The sequence below is a fragment of the Oncorhynchus masou genome, chromosome 23, assembly GCF_036934945.1.
Source record: "Oncorhynchus masou masou isolate Uvic2021 chromosome 23, UVic_Omas_1.1, whole genome shotgun sequence".
NCBI classification, from domain to species: Eukaryota; Metazoa; Chordata; class Actinopteri; order Salmoniformes; family Salmonidae; genus Oncorhynchus; species Oncorhynchus masou.
Window position 1 is genome coordinate 7,023,212 of NC_088234.1, and position 21,038 is coordinate 7,044,249.

The 21,038-nt window shown below is 45.4% G+C and overlaps 1 protein-coding gene across 1 annotated transcript in view; it reads right to left on the minus strand.

The window, feature by feature from the left end:
* Window positions 1–16,024, minus strand: part of LOC135510222 (cytochrome P450 26B1) — a 34,476-nt gene extending 18,452 nt beyond the window's left edge. The window contains exons 1-2 of the mRNA XM_064931016.1: window positions 14,722–16,024; window positions 1–193 (exon numbers count right to left, since the gene is read on the minus strand). The exon at window positions 1–193 is cut by the window's left edge and continues 32 nt beyond it. Coding sequence (XP_064787088.1) covers window positions 1–193; window positions 14,722–14,925 — 397 coding nt within the window. The 5' untranslated portion in view covers window positions 14,926–16,024. The remainder of the gene's footprint in view (window positions 194–14,721) is intronic.
* Window positions 16,025–21,038: the final 5,014 nt, after the last annotated feature.

Here is a 21,038-nt window from a genome sequence, read left to right on the forward strand (position 1 = left end):
AGTTGGCCAGTGAGTTGGGTCCCAGTAGGGTCGAGGTGCTCTGAGGCCAGTCCACGCTGACCAACGTGTGCTCTCCCATTAGAACCTTCCGGACGTTCTCTGCACCGGTGACCCGGATCAGGGGGCGTCCCAGCAGGTGGGTCTTGAAGACGTTGCCGTACTTCTGCCTCCGCGATGCGTGGAACGCCGAACCCTGAATTATGAAAAGGAACGGAGGGGGTGGAGGGGCTGTAAGGAAACGTTGTCTTCTTCTCGCTGAAAGCCAATAACCGAGTCAAACTCAAGGAGCAGCAAGTGACCAATCCCGATCGGGTATTGTTGCCTACTAAGGCGGGGTTAAGGGTTCAGGGACCAGCGATTGGCTCACTAGCTGATTAACACACATCGTAAGGCTGCAGGCCTAAGGATCCCGTCTTAAACAGACGTAGCCCTGAAGGGTTGCCAGACCCAAGGAGGGATATGATGTAATGTTTGTGAAAGGAGGCAGAGTTTGGACAGAAAGAGGGAGAGATCCACAGACAAAAAGAAAACTGATGTGTGAGAAAGTTTCATGTCGAGCAAAACATCAACCAACGCTCTCAACATTGCACCCCTATTGCCCAAAGCACAAACACACACACAGAAACACACACTCTGATACACACACACACACACACACATACTGCACCTGCCCTCGATCACCTCCTAATGTGCGTCTAATAGCTAATCTGAAAGGATATGACCTATGGGAAGAAGGAGGGAGGGGGAGGGAGGGAGGGAGGGAGGGAGGGAGGGAGGGAGGGAGGGAGGGAGGGAGGGAGGGAGGGAGGGAGGGAGGGAGGGAGGGAGCGAGGGAGCGAGGGAGGGAGCGAGAGACAGAGAGAAACAGAGAGAGAGACAGAGATAGAGACAGAGAGAGAGAGAGAGACAGAGAGAGACAGAGAGAGACAGAGAGAGACAGAGAGAGACAGAGAGAGAGAGAGAGAGACAGAGAGAGACAGAGAGAGACAGAGAGAGCGACAGAGATAGAGAGAGAGAGACAGAGAGAGACAGAGAGAGACAGAGAGAGAGACAGAGATAGAGAGAGAGACAGAGAGAGAGACAGAGAGAGAGACAGAGAGAGAGAGAGAGACAGAGAGAGACAGAGAGAGACAGAGAGAGACAGAGAGACAGAGAGAGACAGAGAGAGACAGAGAGAGAGAGACCAAAGTGTTTCACAGGAAATAGAGTAACAGCCCAATACCAAACCTCTCACTGGGACCTTAGTGCCAATGCAGGGTGAAAGGAGACAATGAGGAATCTATTTCCATATTGGAATGTGCCCTTCCACTGTGTGGAGAGGTTCCCCCTAGACTCTGACCTGAGGACTGTTTTACAGTAGTTCCATTAGAGGTCGAGGTTGGGGTTTAGAGGTCGAGGTTGGGGTTTAGAGGTCGAGGTTGGGGTTTAGAGGTCGAGGTTGGGGTTTAGAGGTCGAGGTTGGGGTTTAGAGGTCGAGGTTAGGGTTTAGAGGTCGAGGTTGGGGTTTAGAGATCGAGGTTAGGGTTTAGAGGTCGAGGTTAGGATTTAGTGCTTGAGGTTAGGATTTAGTGCTTGAGGTTAGGATTTAGTGCTTGAGGTTAGGATTTGGGTTGGGAAAGCTGATCCTAGATCTGTGCCCTAAGCCAAGGGAAACTTCTAACAGACGCAAACACACACACCGACAGCGGCTAACAGGGCAGCCCTCACGACTGCTAGAGTGGACAGAGAGTACTAGAGGGCATACAGAGGTTTACTGTGGCACACACACACACACACACACCTAGGGGTTCCATGTGTGTTTTCCGTCTTTTGGGTTTGAGGCCGAGTTAGGACAACATGGGGGCTTGTCAAACTTACCACTCACTCACACACACACACACACTCACACACACACACACATATACACAAACACGCACACCCACAGCCACACCCACTCACAAATTACTCGGCAAAATACACACAAACATACAATCACCTAGTCACACACCTTATAAACACACAAACGTACCTAGTCACTCAACAAACGTTTGTAAACACAAACTCAAACAGACTTATAAACACACACTTAGAAACAAAACACACACACTGACTTATAAACACACAGAGGATAATTAATTAGATTGGAGAATGGCTCCGGAAATAAGATGGCTGCCATTTTACGGGCTCCTAACCAATTGTGTTATTTTGTGTGTGTGTTTTTTTTTTTTTTTGTTCACATTGTTTGTAATTTATTTTGTACATAATGTTGCTGTTACTGAAACTGGGACATCAGAAGATGAATCACCTCAGACTGGACAGAAATGTTTCTTTAATAAGTGTGATGTAGTGTGATATAATGTTGCTCCAAGGTCCAAATCCCTCTCATTCATGGGATGAAAATAAGAAAATAGAAATAGGGTGGATATCGGGGTACCTTGTGATGTTCAACTGTGATGTTGTTCAAGGTGAATTTATTTTTCTCTTCCTGGCAAATGTTTATTATTTTTTCGGGAAAAATTTTGATTTTTTTTTTTTACATTTATTCTTGGGTCCCAATATTGATCTATAATATTAAGATATTAATATTAATAATATTAAAGATTCTGTTGAATACCTTTTTGGTTGGTGATAAAAGAACCAGCATATAGCAGGTATTTTACCTCTGTGTCAAATCGTCCTGGGCCTGCAGAATTGTCCAACGTGTCTGCTAATTTATATATAAATGTTGAAAAGGTTTGGACTCAAACTGCAGCCTTGTCTCACACCTCGACGTGGCAAAAAATATATATATATTTCATTTTTGTTTTCTGCGTTCGTACATTTTATTAAGTTATACACCTTAGCAGTCTATTGCTGTTTTTAAGCATCTAATTTATAAATTTTTTTGGTGTTTTTTAATGACCGATTCAGGGATGTTCCATTTTTTTTGTGAATTTAAAATAGGTTATAAGTCTTTTTTTGTGAATTTAAAATAGGTTCTAAGTCTTTTTTTTGTGAATTTAAAATAGGTTCTAAGTCTTTTTTGTGAATTTAAAATAGGTTCTAAGTCTTTTTTTGTGTGGGAGATTTGTCTTGTATAAATGATCAAAATAAGTCTCTTGCTGTCTCCCCCTCTCTCACAAAGAGCTACTGCTCGAACCTAGTCAGGACTTATGACCTGTGTGTGTGTTATGTGTGTGTTTGTTATGTGTGTGTGTGTGTGTGTGTTATGTGTGTGTGTTTGGGTGTAAATGGTTGGTTATTTTCAAGGCTAATTTTAGCAGGGAGTTACATCCTGTTTGTTCACCTCTCGACTCGACGGCGCTGCAAACACACACTCTTCTTGTTGGTCTCCTCTCTTCCACATTTCTTGTATTAGGCTAGCATTGATAACTTTGGCTCCGTCACAATTGTTATTTCCAGGAGTCCTTGCATCTTCTCTCGCCACCTCAATCTCAATCGTACTGGAGACTCTGAGAAGGAGTTGAGGAGAAAGGATGCAAGGAATCCAGGAAAGATTCAATGGGATGCGGCCCTTTGCTCTCTGTCTCTCTCTGTCTCTGTCTCTCTCTCTGGCCCTCTCTCTCTCTCCTCCTCTCTCTCTCTCTCTGTCTCTCTCTCTCTCTGTCTCTCTCTCTCTGTCTCTGTCTCTCTCTCTGTCTCTCTCTCTGTCTCTCTCTCTGTCTCTCTCTCTCTGTCTCTCTCCCTTGCCCTCTCCTCCTCTCTTCCCCTCTCTCCTTCTCTCCTCCTCTCTTGCCCTCTCTCCTCCTCTCTTGCCCTCTCCTCCTCTCTCCTCCTCTCTTACCCTCTCTCCTCCTCTCTCCTCCTCTCTTGCCCTCTCTCCTCCTCTCTTGCCATCTCTCCTCCTCTTTTGCCATCTCTCCTCCTCTCTTGCCCTCTCCGCCTCTCTTGCCCTCTCCGCCTCTCTTGCCCTCTCTCCTCCTCTCTTGCCCTCTCCGCCTCTCTTGCCCTCTCTCCTCCTCTCTTGCCCTCTCCGCCTCTCTTGCCATCTCTCCTCCTCTTTTGCCATCTCTCCTCCTCTCTTGCCCTCTCTCCGCCTCTCTCCTCCTTTCTTGCCCTCTCTCCTCCTCTTTTGCCACCACTCCTCCTCTCTTGCCCACTCCTCCTCTTTTGCCATCTCTCCTCCTCTCTTGCCATCTCGCCTCCTCTCTTGCCCTCTCTCCTCCCCTCTTGCCCTCTCCTCCTCTCTTGCCCTCTCCTCCTCTCTTGCCCTCTCCTCCTCTCTTGCCCTCTCTCCTCCTCTCTTGCCCTCTCCCTCCTCTCTTGCCCTCTCTCCTCCTCTTTTGCCCGCTCTCCTCCTCTCTTCCCCTCTCTCCTCCCCTCTTGCCCTCTCTCCTCCCCTCTTGCCCTCTCTCCTCCCCTCTTGCCCTCTTTCCTCCCCTCTCTCCTCCTCTGTTCCTCTCTCCTTCTCTTCTCCTCTCTCCTTCTGTCTCTTATTCCAAAAACAGACTTCAGACGTGGGCCAAGAGGTCAAGGGAGAGAGAGGGGGGAGAGGGGGGAGAGGGAGACAGAGATTGGGGGAGAGAGAGATAGATTGGGGGAGAGAGAAAGCACACACTACCGGTGTGCATGGCAGTGCAATAACAGAGAGTGAAAGAGACCCTTGTACCCTGTGCATGTGGAACACCCCTATATGTTATACAGTACACACACACACCCTGCGGCAACCAAAACCAGGCCCCACTTCTCCATCACTCAGTAGAGAGACAGAGAGAGTGACAGAGAGAAAGAGAGAGACACACAAAGACATTAAGACACACAGAAAAAGAGAGAGAGAGAGAGAGACAGACTGACACAAAATTAAGGAAATCTTTTGACTAAGTACAGACTCAGTGAGCATAGCCTTGCTATTGAGAAAGGCCGCTGTAGGCAGACATGGCTCTCAAGAGAAGACAGGCTATGTGCACACTGCCCACAAAATGAGGTGGAAACTGAGCTACACTTCCTAACCTCCTGCCAAATGTATGACCATATTAGAGAGACATATTTCCCTCAGATTACACAGATCCACAAAGAATTTGAAAACAAACCCAATTTTGATAAACTCCCATATCTACTGGGTGAAATATCACAGTAGCAATATTTGTGATCTGTTGCCACAAGAAAAGGTCAACCAGTGAAGAACAAACACCATTGTAAATACAACCCATATTTATGTTTATTTATTTTCCCTTTTGTGCTTTAACTATTTGCACATCGTTACAACACTGTATATAGACTGTGTGCTTGCCTCTCTCCCAGAAACCACCATTCTCTCTCAATACTTTATTTAATTCTGCAGTAATAAATTAAATCAGATATTTCATAGAGGTGCTCAATAAAAGGAACTACTTTTTTCCACCGCCCCAGTCCAAACACGGTGGAAGGATAAAAAAAAAAGACTCCCAGTGTGTGTAGATTGGACTGGTGTGAGTCGGTCAGACTACTATAAATGTAGCCTTTGTGGAGTGAGTGGAAATGTTATACAAATGACTCCTTTATTAGGCCGACAGCACAAAACACACACACACACACACAGCTCTATAATTATATTTATTCAGATCAGCGAGTGGGACAGGGGTAACCCCAGAACACTGGAGGAGGTGAGTGTGTGTGTGTGTGTGTGTGTGTGTGTGTGTGTGTGTGTGTGTGTGTGTGTGTGTGTGTGTGTGTGTGTGTGTGTGTGTGTGTGTGTGTGTGTGTGTGTGTGTGTGTGTGTGTGTGTGTGGAACAGAAGAGAGAGGGATCAGCAAGAAGCCACCACTCTGAGGGACAGAGAGAGAGCTGTCTGTCTGCCTGCCTGTCTGTCTGTCTGTCTGCCTGCCTGCCTGCCTGCCTGTCTGCCTGCCTGTCTGTCTGCGTTTCTGTCTGTCTGTCTGTCTGCCTGTCTGCCTGCCTGCCTGCCTGTCTGTCTGTCTGCCTGCCTGTCTGCCTGCCTGCCTGTCTGCCTGCCTGTCTGTCTGTCTGTCTGTCTGTCTGTCTGTCTGTCTGCCTGTCTGCCTGTCTGCCTGTCTGTGTATAAATGAGGTGAAAGAGTCCCTGTAGTTGCCCTGATCTAACAATACATGTCAATTCACTGTCACTCTCTCCACTCACGACAGGAGCATCTGATGTGGAGAAAAAGAGGGGATGGAGGAGGGACCAGGGGGATGGAGGAGGGACCAGGGGGATGGAGGAGGGACCAGGGGGATGGAGGAGGGACCAGGGGGATGGAGGAGGGACAAGGGGGATGGAGGAGGGACCAGGGGGATGGAGGAGGGGACAAGGGGGATGGAGGAGGGACAAGGGGGATGGAGGAGGGACAAGGGGGGTGGAGGAGGGACAAGGGGGATGGAGGAGGGACAAGGGGGATGGAGGAGGGACAAGGGGGATGGAGGAGGGGACAAGGGGGAGGGAGGAGGGACCAGGGGGATGGAGGAGGGACAAGGGGGGTGGAGGAGGGACAAGGGGGATGGAGGAGGGACAAGGGGGATGGAGGAGGGACAAGGGGGATGGAGGAGGGGACAAGGGGGAGGGAGGAGGGAGGAGGGACCAGGGGGATGGAGGAGGGACAAGGGGGGTGGAGGAGGGACAAGGGGGATGGAGGAGGGGACAAGGGGGTTGGAGGAGGGACAAGGGGGATGGAGGAGGGGACAAGGGGGATGGAGGAGAGACAAGGGGGATGGAGGAGGAACAAGGGAGATGGAGGAGGGGACAAGGTGGATGGAGGAGGGACAAGGGGGATGGAGGAGGGGACAAGGGGGATGGAGGAGGGGACAAGGGGGATGGAGGAGGGGACAAGGGGGATGTAGTCTGTATTGTCTAGTTGTAGTCAGCAGTCTGTATTGTCTAGTTGTAGTCAGCAGTCTGTATTGTCTAGTTGTAGTCAGTAGTCTGTATTGTCTAGTTGTAGTCAGTAGTCTGTATTGTCTAGTTGTAGTCAGTAGTCTGTATTGTCTAGTTGTAGTCAGTAGTCTGTATTGTCTAGTTGTAGTCAGCAGTCTGTATTGTCTAGTTGTAGTCAGTAGTCTGTATTGTCTAGTTGTAGTCAGTAGTCTGTATTGTCTAGTTGGATGGTTGTAGTCAGTAGTCTGTATTGTCTAGTTGTAGTCAGTAGTCTGTATTGTCTAGTTGTAGTCAGTAGTCTGTATTGTCTAGTTGTAGTCAGCAGTCTGTATTGTCTAGTTGTAGTCAGTAGTCTGTATTGTCTAGTTGTAGTCAGTAGTCTGTATTGTCTAGTTGGATGGTTGTAGTCAGCAGTCTGTATTGTCTAGTTGTAGTCAGTAGTCTGTATTGTCTAGTTGGATGGTTGTAGTCAGTAGTCTGTATTGTCTAGTTGTAGTCAGTAGTCTGTATTGTCTAGTTGTAGTCTGTAGTCTGTATTGTCTAGTTGGATGGTTGTAGTCAGTAGTCTGTATTGTCTAGTTGTAGTCAGCAGTCTGTATTGTCTAGTTGTAGTCAGCAGTCTGTATTGTCTAGTTGTAGTCAGCAGTCTGTATTGTCTAGTTGGATGGTTGTAGTCAGCAGTCTGTATTGTCTAGTTGTAGTCAGTAGTCAATATTGTCTAGTTGTAGTCAGCAGTCTGTATTGTCTAGTTGTAGTCAGCAGTCTGTATTGTCTAGTTGGATGGTTGTAGTCAGTAGTCTGTATTGTCTAGTTGGATGGTTGTAGTCAGTAGTCTGTATTGTCTAGTTGGATGGTTGTAGTCAGTAGTCTGTATTGTCTAGTTGTAGTCAGCAGTCTGTATTGTCTAGTTGTAGTCAGCAGTCTGTATTGTCTAGTTGTAGTCAGCAGTCTGTATTGTCTAGTTGGATGGTTGTAGTCAGTAGTCTGTATTGTCTAGTTGTAGTCAGCAGTCTGTATTGTCTAGTTGGATGGTTGTAGTCAGCAGTCTGTATTGTCTAGTTGTAGTCAGTAGTCAATATTGTCTAGTTGTAGTCAGTAGTCTGTATTGTCTAGTTGTAGTCAGCAGTCTGTTTTGTCTAGTTGTATGGTTGTAGTCAGTAGTCTGTATTGTCTAGTTGTAGTCAGCAGTCTGTTTTGTCTAGTTGTATGGTTGTAGTCAGCAGTCTGTGTTGTCTAGTTGGATGGTTGTAGTCAGTAGTCTGTATTGTCTAGTTGTAGTCAGTAGTCTGTATTGTCTAGTTGGATGGTTGTAGTCAGTATTCTGTATTGTCTAGTTGTAGTCAGTAGTCTGTATTGTCTAGTTGTAGTCAGCAGTCTGTATTGTCTAGCTGGATGGTTGTAGTCAGCAGTCTGTATTGTCTAGTTGGATGGTTGTAGTCAGTATTCTGTATTGTCTAGTTGTAGTCAGTAGTCTGTATTGTCTAGTTGGATGGTTGTAGTCAGCAGTCTGTATTGTCTAGTTGTAGTCAGTACTCTGTATTGTCTAGTTGTAGTCAGTAGTCTGTATTGTCTAGTTGTAGTCAGTACTCTGTATTGTCTAGTTGTAGTCAGTAGTCTGTATTGTCTAGTTGTATGGTTGTAGTCAGTAGTCTGTATTGACTAGTTGGATGTTTGTAGTCAGCAGTCTGTATTGTCTAGTTGTAGTCAGCAGTCTGTATTGTCTAGTTAGATGGTTGTAGTCAGTAGTCTGTATTGTCTAGTTGTAGTCAGCAGTCTGTATTGTCTAGTTGGATGGTTGTAGTCAGTAGTCTGTATTGTCTAGTTGTAGTCAGCAGTCTGTATTGTCTAGTTGGATGGTTGTAGTCAGCAGTCTGTATTGTCTAGTTGTAGTCAGTAGTCAATGTTGTCTAGTTGTAGTCAGCAGTCTGTATTGTCTAGTTGTAGTCAGCAGTCTGTATTGTCTAGTTGGATGGTTGTAGTCAGTAGTCTGTATTGTCTAGTTGGATGGTTGTAGTCAGTAGTCTGTATTGTCTAGTTGGATGGTTGTAGTCAGTAGTCTGTATTGTCTAGTTGTAGTCAGCAGTCTGTATTGTCTAGTTGTAGTCAGCAGTCTGTATTGTCTAGTTGTAGTCAGCAGTCTGTATTGTCTAGTTGGATGGTTGTAGTCAGCAGTCTGTATTGTCTAGTTGTAGTCAGTAGTCAATATTGTCTAGTTGTAGTCAGCAGTCTGTATTGTCTAGTTGTAGTCAGCAGTCTGTATTGTCTAGTTGGATGGTTGTAGTCAGTAGTCTGTATTGTCTAGTTGGATGGTTGTAGTCAGTAGTCTGTATTGTCTAGTTGGATGGTTGTAGTCAGTAGTCTGTATTGTCTAGTTGTAGTCAGCAGTCTGTATTGTCTAGTTGTAGTCAGCAGTCTGTATTGTCTAGTTGTAGTCAGCAGTCTGTATTGTCTAGTTGGATGGTTGTAGTCAGTAGTCTGTATTGTCTAGTTGTAGTCAGCAGTCTGTATTGTCTAGTTGGATGGTTGTAGTCAGCAGTCTGTATTGTCTAGTTGTAGTCAGTAGTCAATATTGTCTAGTTGTAGTCAGTAGTCTGTATTGTCTAGTTGTAGTCAGCAGTCTGTTTTGTCTAGTTGTATGGTTGTAGTCAGTAGTCTGTATTGTCTAGTTGTAGTCAGCAGTCTGTTTTGTCTAGTTGTATGGTTGTAGTCAGCAGTCTGTGTTGTCTAGTTGGATGGTTGTAGTCAGTAGTCTGTATTGTCTAGTTGTAGTCAGTAGTCTGTATTGTCTAGTTGGATGGTTGTAGTCAGTATTCTGTATTGTCTAGTTGTAGTCAGTAGTCTGTATTGTCTAGTTGTAGTCAGCAGTCTGTATTGTCTAGCTGGATGGTTGTAGTCAGCAGTCTGTATTGTCTAGTTGGATGGTTGTAGTCAGTATTCTGTATTGTCTAGTTGTAGTCAGTAGTCTGTATTGTCTAGTTGGATGGTTGTAGTCAGCAGTCTGTATTGTCTAGTTGTAGTCAGTACTCTGTATTGTCTAGTTGTAGTCAGTAGTCTGTATTGTCTAGTTGTAGTCAGTACTCTGTATTGTCTAGTTGTAGTCAGTAGTCTGTATTGTCTAGTTGTATGGTTGTAGTCAGTAGTCTGTATTGACTAGTTGGATGTTTGTAGTCAGCAGTCTGTATTGTCTAGTTGTAGTCAGCAGTCTGTATTGTCTAGTTAGATGGTTGTAGTCAGTAGTCTGTATTGTCTAGTTGTAGTCAGCAGTCTGTATTGTCTAGTTGGATGGTTGTAGTCAGCAGTCTGTATTGTCTAGTTGTAGTCAGTAGTCAATGTTGTCTAGTTGTAGTCAGCAGTCTGTATTGTCTAGTTGTAGTCAGCAGTCTGTATTGTCTAGTTGGATGGTTGTAGTCAGTAGTCTGTATTGTCTAGTTGGATGGTTGTAGTCAGTAGTCTGTATTGTCTAGTTGGATGGTTGTAGTCAGTAGTCTGTATTGTCTAGTTGTAGTCAGCAGTCTGTATTGTCTAGTTGTAGTCAGCAGTCTGTATTGTCTAGTTGTAGTCAGCAGTCTGTATTGTCTAGTTGGATGGTTGTAGTCAGTAGTCTGTATTGTCTAGTTGTAGTCAGCAGTCTGTATTGTCTAGTTGGATGGTTGTAGTCAGCAGTCTGTATTGTCTAGTTGTAGTCAGTAGTCAATATTGTCTAGTTGTAGTCAGTAGTCTGTATTGTCTAGTTGTAGTCAGCAGTCTGTTTTGTCTAGTTGTATGGTTGTAGTCAGTAGTCTGTATTGTCTAGTTGTAGTCAGCAGTCTGTTTTGTCTAGTTGTATGGTTGTAGTCAGCAGTCTGTTTTGTCTAGTTGGATGGTTGTAGTCAGTAGTCTGTATTGTCTAGTTGTAGTCAGTAGTCTGTATTGTCTAGTTGGATGGTTGTAGTCAGTATTCTGTATTGTCTAGTTGTAGTCAGTAGTCTGTATTGTCTAGTTGTAGTCAGCAGTCTGTATTGTCTAGCTGGATGGTTGTAGTCAGCAGTCTGTATTGTCTAGTTGGATGGTTGTAGTCAGTATTCTGTATTGTCTAGTTGTAGTCAGTAGTCTGTATTGTCTAGTTGGATGGTTGTAGTCAGCAGTCTGTATTGTCTAGTTGTAGTCAGTACTCTGTATTGTCTAGTTGTAGTCAGTAGTCTGTATTGTCTAGTTGTAGTCAGTACTCTGTATTGTCTAGTTGTAGTCAGTAGTCTGTATTGTCTAGTTGTAGTCAGTACTCTGTATTGTCTAGTTGTAGTCAGTAGTCTGTATTGTCTAGTTGTATGGTTGTAGTCAGTAGTCTGTATTGACTAGTTGGATGTTTGTAGTCAGCAGTCTGTATTGTCTAGTTGTAGTCAGCAGTCTGTATTGTCTAGTTGGATGGTTGTAGTCAGTAGTCTGTATTGTCTAGTTGTAGTCAGCAGTCTGTATTGACTAGTTGGATGTTTGTAGTCAGCAGTCTGTATTGTCTAGTTGTAGTCAGTACTCTGTATTGTCTAGTTGTAGTCAGTACTCTGTATTGTCTAGTTGTAGTCAGTAGTCTGTATTGTCTAGTTGTAGTCAGTATTCTGTATTGTCTAGTTGTAGTCAGTAGTCCGTATTGACTAGTTGGGGGGTTGCAGTCTGTATTGTCTCGTAGTCAGCAGTCTGTTTTGACTAGTTGGATTGTTGTAGTCAGCAGTCTGTATTGTCTAGTTGTCTAGTTGTAGTCAGTAGTCTGTATTGTCTAGTTGTCTAGTTGTAGTCAGTAGTCTGTATTGTCTAGTTGTAGTCAGTAGTCTGTATTGTCTAGTTGGATGGTTGTAGTCAGCAGTCTGTATTGTCTAGTTGTAGTCAGCAGTCTGTATTGACTAGTTGGATGGTTGTAGTCAGCAGTCTGTATTGTCTAGTTGTAGTCAGCAGTCTGTATTGTCTAGTTGTAGTCAGTAGTCTGTATTGTCTAGTTGTAGTCAGCAGTCTGTATTGTCTAGTTGTGGATTGATATGCTGAACATTGGCAGGACGTGTGTGTGTGTGTGTGTGTGTGTGTGTGTGTGTGTGTGTGTGTGTGTGTGTGTGTGTGTGTGTGTGTGTGTGTGTGTGTGTGTGTGTGTGTGTGTGTGTGTGTGTGTGAGTGTGTGTGCGTGCGCGTGTGCGTGCATGTGTGTGTGTAAGAAACAGACTGACGGTGACCAGAAAAACAGAGCCATGACATTAATGACACGGACATGAAGGTTATGACATCATTCAGAAGCACTGACACAGACCCCCCTCTCTCTCAGCCGGTCACAACTCCACATCCATCCCTCCGAGGACATGTGGAAATGACGTTGTCTCTGGCCACTAGGGACAACTGTGAGCATTGTTGTCTTCAGCTCAGATTCAGTTTGTCTATGGCGTTGTGTGGACTGGGCTAAGCGCCCACCTCTGGTTCCACCAATAGAAAGTTGTTTTGAACTTTTTTTGTCCCAAACCTTAACCTTTATCTAAACCATTCAGAGTTCATTCCTAACTTTAATACTTCAGAAGTTAATGCCTAAACTTAACATAAAACACTTCGAAATTTGACATTTGGAACAACTTAGAAATGAGTGGTTTGAGAAACGTGGATTAATGTCTATGTGTGTGTTTGTCTGTGTTTATGTGGTGAAGGGTGAGTTTTTGAGAGATAGGATGACGTGGCAGAGATGGGGGGGGGGGGGTGGGGGGTGAGTAAGCGGATCGATTTACTGGGAGCTTGCACGGTAGCAGACACACACACCCGTCTCCCGTTAACGCTGGCAGAGCGGTAGAACTAACCATCAGGATGTTTCCCTCGAAGTAAATGAGAAGTGAAGGGAGTTTGGCTGGAGGTGCACGGTTTCTCTTCTGATGTGATTGCTTTTAAATATATCAATCAAATGCACACACACACACACACACACACACACACACACACACGATGCATGCACACTAATACGCACACGGTACATATACACACACACACAGAGACACATAAGCACACACACACACACACACACAGAGAGAGGGACACACACACAGAGACACACACACACAGCTGGCAAACTGTCTCTCTCTCTCTCTCTCTCTATATATATATATATATATATATATATATATATATAGAGAGAGAGAGAGAGTTAATATATATATATATATATATATATATTAACTCTCTCTCTATATATATATATATATATATATATAGAGAGAGAGAGAGAGAGAGAGAGTTAATATATATATATATATATATATATTAACTCTCTATATATATATATATATATATGTATATATATATTAACTCTATATACATATATATATATATATATATATATATACATATATATATATATATATATATATATATATATATATATATATATATATATATATTCTCTCTCTCTCTGAAGTATACAAGCCCGCAACAAGCATCTCGGTGCATTCAGACACATTTCAAAGCTTTTTACTTGGAAATATTATATAATGGCATAAAAGGAGAACACACACTGTTCCAGTTTTGCGTTTTGACCTCTCGGTACTGGATTTGGGGGGATATCTGTGACTAATAGCAGTTATTAACGTTGCGCACAGCTGAAAACTTACCCAAAGAAACGTGTCATTGTATTGCCTGGTTTTCCATGTTTCAGCCTAACTGACAAGTCAGTTGTCCACGCGAGAGAGCGAGAGAGAGAGATGTTAATGTTTTCTCTCACTCTCTATAAACTTGGCCGCGGTTCGTCCCCGGCGCATTCCGGGAACGCGTCGCACCGTGTATAAATGAAAGCGCACGCAGGGAGCGGAGCACCGAGAGTTCAAGCCCCACACAACGTGCCGTCTTGCTCTCTCGCTCTGTGCGTGTGTGCGCGCGCTCCTGGGACACATCAGCGCGCTGACAAGTGCAACTTAGTGACGGGACTCACGTGCAGCCTCGCGGGGTCGTTCTATGAATCTAATCACTTTTTAAAACGACACGTTCACTATTATATTAACCCCCCCACCCCCACGCGCAACCTTTTTATCGATCTTTTTCACATCACGCTGATGGGACCTATAAAGAAGCTACTGACTGTGTGACGGATCCATTAAAGTTGAATGAAATTCTGTTTAGTAGTTTGAACACTTGAATAAAAAGCCAAGTTCTTCATGCTTATGGGTCGTGATATGAATTCTAGCCTGCGCTAGAGTGACCAATATAAACAAGCCGTGGATAAGTTACCAAATATTTCATTCACACAACTATTACGCAAGACTGTGCATACATATCCACAATAGAAAACATGGTTCGTGTTTCAGTAACTTGACACTTCCAAAATGCTACATTTAGACCTTGCGCTAAAGTTATGAAGCGACTCGGGGACAGCTAGGAGAGGGGAGGGAGCCGGTCTAGGGAGACACAGAGACCGAGGAGAGGGGAAGGAGTCGGTCTAGGGAGACACAGAGACCGAGGAGAGGGGAAGGAGCCGGTCTAGGGAGACACAGAGACCGAGGAGAGGGAGCCGGTCTAGGGAGGGACAGAGGCAAGGGAGGGAGGGGGGGGGGCAGAGAGAGACCAACTCTCACCTTAACACCTAGCCTACCCCCCCCCCCCCCCCTGACCGTTAACCTCCTAACCATGAACTCAATCTTATATAAGGATAAATAACATCAACAACAAAACAAAAAAATGACGCACACGGCCGTGTAGTGAGTCTAGGATACACATCCGATGTGAGTGTATTAAATGACTAACTGGACGTGGAACAAGTATTGTCATCCAACAGCAGAAGAAAAGACCAGAGGGAGATGAACCTCGTGGACCCGCACACCTCCACATGGCTAGAAAGACCCACTGACAGACAGAGACACGTGCGTAAAAAAAAGACCCGCAATCATCCACAGACCCACAAAACGATCACAGACAGAAAGCCAGAGCGAGAGAGACATGTTGTGACGGTCTTACCTGGAAGAGCCAGTGGCAGGTTTCTCCTATGATGGGGAACCCCATGGAACCTTTAGGCATCGGCAGCTTGCAGTTCTTATCCCGGGTCGACGTCCATCGGAGCTGCCAGAGTTGCTGGGACACAACTAGGAGGAGGACCATGGACACCGCGCAGGCCGCTAGGGTGGCCAATGCTGAAACCAGGTCAAAGTTATCGAATAGCATGGCGAGGAAGGGTCGGTGTCTGGGTGATGGTGGTGGTGGAGGGGAGGAGGAAATCACTGATCTCACCACCGTGCAGGTTGAGGGAAGTTGAGTTGTAAGGATTTGGAAATGCTCTGAGGATGATCAATCAATATATCGATGGTTATCGATAAAAATGACTTGATTGATTGTAATTGAGTGATTATGAAATAAATAACTATAAAAATGCTAGTTTTTGTTGTCGTTGAAATAGATCACAATTCAATGGAGTAAATGGGGCTATAAGTCACTCTACAGTTGACGCGCTGAACTCTCTCCCCTCTCGCAGCTCCAAGGTTATCAATCAGTGTGTAAAGAAATATGTTACAAAGTCCTTTTAAAAAACGTCACCTTCAATAACTTTAATGAAGGAAAGCATTAATCGAGAGTGGAAACTGATGAATTAACGTTTGAAATCTCATTTTTTGGTTTGATTTTTGTAGGTCAATTTCCCTAAATAAGAAAATATAACAATACGGGATAAAAAAAAAAAAGATCCGTTTGACAAGTATTTGTCCCGCTCTCAGAGCGCACGTGGAAACAGTGAGCGAGTCTCGGAAAGTATTCTGGAAATAAACTGGGGCTTTTCTTTTAAAAAAAGTTACAAGAAATGGAAAGTAGAGGAAAACCTTCCCAGAATAACCCCTCACCCTCTATTCCGCAAAAAAAAAACGTATTATACCTGCTTAAATCTTTCTCAAGATTGTAAAATAAAGTGTTATTCAAAGAAGCAGACGAAGAGAAAAATAAATTTAAAAAAATGTTACAAAATTAAATAATCCGTTTTGCAGTTAGTTCTTGCAGCAGAGCGCGCGGGAGCCCGGTGGAGCCAGAGAGAGACCGTCACCGAGTCTTCTGATGCTGCTTTAGGCAACCGTTAGTCGTCTCCCCTGTCTCTCTATACCTTCTTTCCCAACTAGTAGCGTTCGTTCTCTCACTCACACACACACACTCTCTGTCGTGTCACTCTCTCTCTGTCCCTCTCGAACTCTATCTGTCTTTCACATACAGGTTTCTCTGAGTGTGTGTAGTGAGAAGCGCAGGCAACCTCTCTCAGTATGTGTTTATATAGTAACAGGCAGGCTGCGCGCCGGCAGGCAGCCAGGGTTGGAGCGAGAGAGAGCGGTTCCCCCCAACCCCCCGCAACACCTCCCCACGTAACTACGAGACGGCTAGGCAAGCTAGAGACCCCCCCCCTCCCCGGCCGCCACCCCCATCCCTCTAACCCCACCATACACACCAGACTACACACGCCCAACTCCTCCCCACCTCTCTCTCCGAGGCGGGGTGGAAAGTGAACAAGACGGGGTTGGAGCGTGCGGGACCTGGCTGCCCGCCCGAGAAACGGGGGGGGGGGGGGGGGGGGGGTTCCCGCTACTGCGAACCTCTCGCCTGGGTGTGGGATCCATACACTTACATTGAATCAGACATATTCGCCAATAACTGTGCGAATGGGCATATGATGATGGTGATGACGTTTTTATTGATTAATTTATTTAGCTATACCTATTTATAGTTGTTTATTTATTAAAAAGATACCATTTAGAATGTTGTCTGATTTGGAACACAGCGCGTGGCTCCAAGAGTTTTCTTACCAATATTTCCCGCTCGGTCTCTCATCGATGATCTCCGTTTCGCCCACCCGGTTCCCGAAGACGGTAATGATCCAAAGACAATTGATGGGGGGCCGTGGGTAACGGGATTTGTTTCATTGCTTGGAACTGAAGGCCAAATATGAGGATAGACTCTTCAAATTACACAGAAAGATTATGAACAGCAACTACATGTTAAGATGTAGCCTATTGTCAATCATTAAAGTGTTAATTAATTAATGCGTTTTTGGGCATCAGGTTAATCACGAGCACATTGGTATAGTGGTGAAGGTACGTTCTTCTCTCCTTCTTCACAATGGCAAGTGTCAAATCTTATATTTCAACCAATAACCTAGAATACACAGACACACACGGTTCGCCTTGTGACGACCGTTATTATTCTGTGAATAGGTAACGGCTCACGTCCCAGCTCGAGCCCTGAGATGAGACAGGCCCGAGCAGCACTGCGATGTCCTGACCCTGCGCCTAAATGTTCAATTGCTGCATTCGCAAACTCTGGTGCTGCACACACACACACACACACACACACACACACACACACACACACACACACACACACACACACACACACACACACACACACACACACACACACACACACACACACACACACACACCATCCCATTCATTCCAACATGTCAGTTTGTCTGCGGAAAAAAAAACTCTGGACAGCCAGGGTCTCCCCTCTCTCTTTCTCTCCCCCTCTCCTCTCTATTATTCTCTCCATCCTCTCCCCCCTCTCTGTCTCTCTCTCCATCCTCTCCCCCCTCTCTCTCTCTCTCTCTCCATCCTGTCTCTATTATTCTCTCCATTCTCTCCCCCTCTCTCTCTCCATCCTCTCTCCCTCTCTCTCTCTCCATCCTCCCTCTCTCTCTCTCTCCATTCTCCCTCTCTCTCTCATCCTGTCTCTATTATTCTCTCCATTCTCTCCCCCCTCTCTCTCTCCATCCTCTCCCTCTCTCTCTCTCTCTCTCTCCATCCTCTCTATCTCTCTCCATCCTCTCCCTCTCCATCCTCTCTCTCTCTCCATCCTGTCTCTATTATTCTCTCCATTCCCCCCCCTCTCTCTCCATCCTCTCTCTCTCTCCATCATCTCCCTCTCTCTCTCTCCATCCTCTCTATCTCTCTCCATCCTCTCTCTCTCTCCATCCTCTCTCTCTCCATCATCTCCCTCTCTCTCTCTCCATCCTCTCTATCTCTCTCCATCCTCTCTCTCCCTCTCTCTCTCTCCATCCTCTCTCTCTCTCCATCCTCTCTCGCTCTCTCTCTCCATCCTGTCTCTATTATTCTCTCCATTCTCTCTCCCTATCTCTCTTTTTCTCCATTCTCCCTCTCTCTCTCCATCCTCCCTCTCTCTCTCCATCCTGTCTCTATTATTCTCCCCACCCTCTCTCCCTCTCTCCATCCTCTCTCCCTCTCTCCATCCTCTCTCTCCATCCTGTCTCTATTATTCTCCCCACCCTCTCTCCCTCTCTCCATCCTCTCTCCCTCTCTCCCTCTCTCCCTCTCTCCATCCTCTCTCCCTCTCTCCATCCTGTCTCTATTATTCTCTCCATTCTCTATCCCCCTCTCTCTTTTTCTCCATCCTCTCTATCTCTCTCCCTCTCTCTCTCCATCCTGTCTCTATTATTCTCTCCATCCACTCTTAGCCAAAGAAAACTTGCCGTGTTTGCACTGAATGAAGAGAGAGGGTTTCTGTGCTTTTTTCTTTTTATGATATTTTTCTAAGACATACCAGGAATCTCTCTTTCTCTCTCCCTTTCTGCTCTGCCTATTTCTCTCTCTCCCTTTCTGCTCTGCCTATTTCTCTCTCCCTTTCTGCTCTGCCTATTTCTCTCTCTCCCTTTCTCTCACTCTCTGCTCTGCCTATTTCTCTCTCCCTTTCTGCTCTGCCTATTTCTCTCTCTCCCTTTCTGCTCTGCCTATTTCTCTCTCTCCCTTTCTGCTCTACCTATTTCTCTCTCTCCCTTTCTGCTCTACCTATTTCTCTCTCTCCCTTTCTGCTCTGCCTATTTCTCTCTCTCCCTTTCTGCTCTACCTATTTCTCTCTCTCCCTTTCTGCTCTGCCTATTTCTCTCTCTCCCTTTCTGCTCTGCCTATTTCTCTCTCTCCCTTTCTCTCACTCTCTGCTCTGCCTGTCTGCTTCCCTGTCTCTGCTATGTCATCTCTGCTTCTCTCTCTCTCTGCTATGTCATCTCTGACCATCCGAGTCAGTGATGAAGTATATAAGTATTACCCATGGCCCTACACTGCCGCCTAGCGGACACAACAGTCATTGCAGGTGGCTTGAGGCCAGTGTCTGTTGCCAAGGTCGATGGAAGTTCAAGTGAGTGAGATTGAAACTGTCAAACGTAGACTACAAATTTGTTTACTTCATTTAATCACTCTTTTCAACACCGTTATGGTATATATTATAACTTATGAGTGCCTCATATGTTGATATCAGTGTTTCTAAACCTTATTTGCTCCATATACATGGGATGGCAGGTAGCCTAGTGGCTGGCGTGTTGGGCCGGGAACCAAATGGTTGCTGGGATCGAATCCTCGGAGCTGACAAGGTAAAAATCTGTTGTTCTGCCCCTGAACAAGGCAGTTAACCCCACTGTTCCCAGGACGTCATTGTAAATAAGAATTTGTTCTTAACTGACTTGCCTAGCAAAATAAAGGTAAAATAAATTAATATACAATTCCGCGGTTGATACACAAATATAGCAGATATGGTTCATACACCACACAACACCATACTCCCCACAACACCATACACCCCACAACACCATACACCCCACAACACCATACACCATACACCCCATAACACCATACAACACCATACACCATTCACCCCATAACACCATACACCCTACAACACCATGCACCATGCACCCCATAACACCATACACTCCATAACACCATACACCCTACAACAACATGCACCCCATAACACCATACAACACCATACACCATGCACCCCATAACACCATACACCATACACTCCATAACACCATACAACACCATACACCATGCACCCCATAACACCATACACCCTACAACACCATGCACCATGCACCCCATAATACCACACACCATACACTCCATAACACCATACACCCTACAACACCATACACCCCATAACACCATACACCCTACAACACCATGCACCCCATAACACCATACACCCAGTACACCATACACCCCACAACACCATACACCCTATAACACCATACACCCCACAACACCATACACCCCACAAAACCATACACCCCACAATACCATACACCCCACAACACCATACACCCCGCAACACCATACGCCCCACAACACCATACACCCCATAACACTATACACCATACACCCAGTACACCATACACCCCACAACACCATACACCCCACAACACCATACACCATACACCCATAACACCATACACCCCACAACACCATACACCCCATAATACCATACACCATACACCATTTGCCCCATAACACCATACACCCCACAACACCATACACTCCATAACACCATACACCCTACAACACCATGCACCCCATAACACCATACAACACCATACACCATATACCCACTACACCATAAACCCCACAACACCATACACCCCACAACACCATACACCATACACCCATAACACCATACACCCCACAACACCATACACCCCATAATACCATACACCATACACCATTTGCCCCATAACACCATACACCCCACAACACCATACACCCCATAACACCATACACCATACACTCCATAACACCATACACCCTACAACACCATGCACCCCATAACACCATACAACACCATACACCATATACCCAGTACACCATAAACCCCACAACACCATACACCCCACAACACCATACACCCTATAACACCATACACCCCACAACACCATACACCCCACAATACCATACACCCCACAACACCATACGCCCCATAACATCATACACCCCACAACACTATACACCATACATCCCATAACACCATACACCCCATAACACCATACACCCCATAACACCATACACCATACATCCCATAACACCATACACCCCATAACACCATACACCCCATAACACCATATACCATACATCCCATAACACCATACACCCCATAACACCATACACCCCACAACACCATACACCATACACCCCATAACACCATACAACCCACAACACCATACACACCACAACACCATACACCCCATAATACCATACACCCCATAACACCATACACCCCACAACACCATACACCCCACAACACCATACACCCCATAACACCATACACCCCACAACACTATACACCATACACCCCATAACACCATACACCCAATAACACCATACACCCCACAACACCATACACCATACACCCCACAACACCATACACCATACACCCCATAACACCATACACCCAATAACACCATACACCCCACAACACCATGCACCATACAACCCATAACACCATACACCCCACAACCCCAT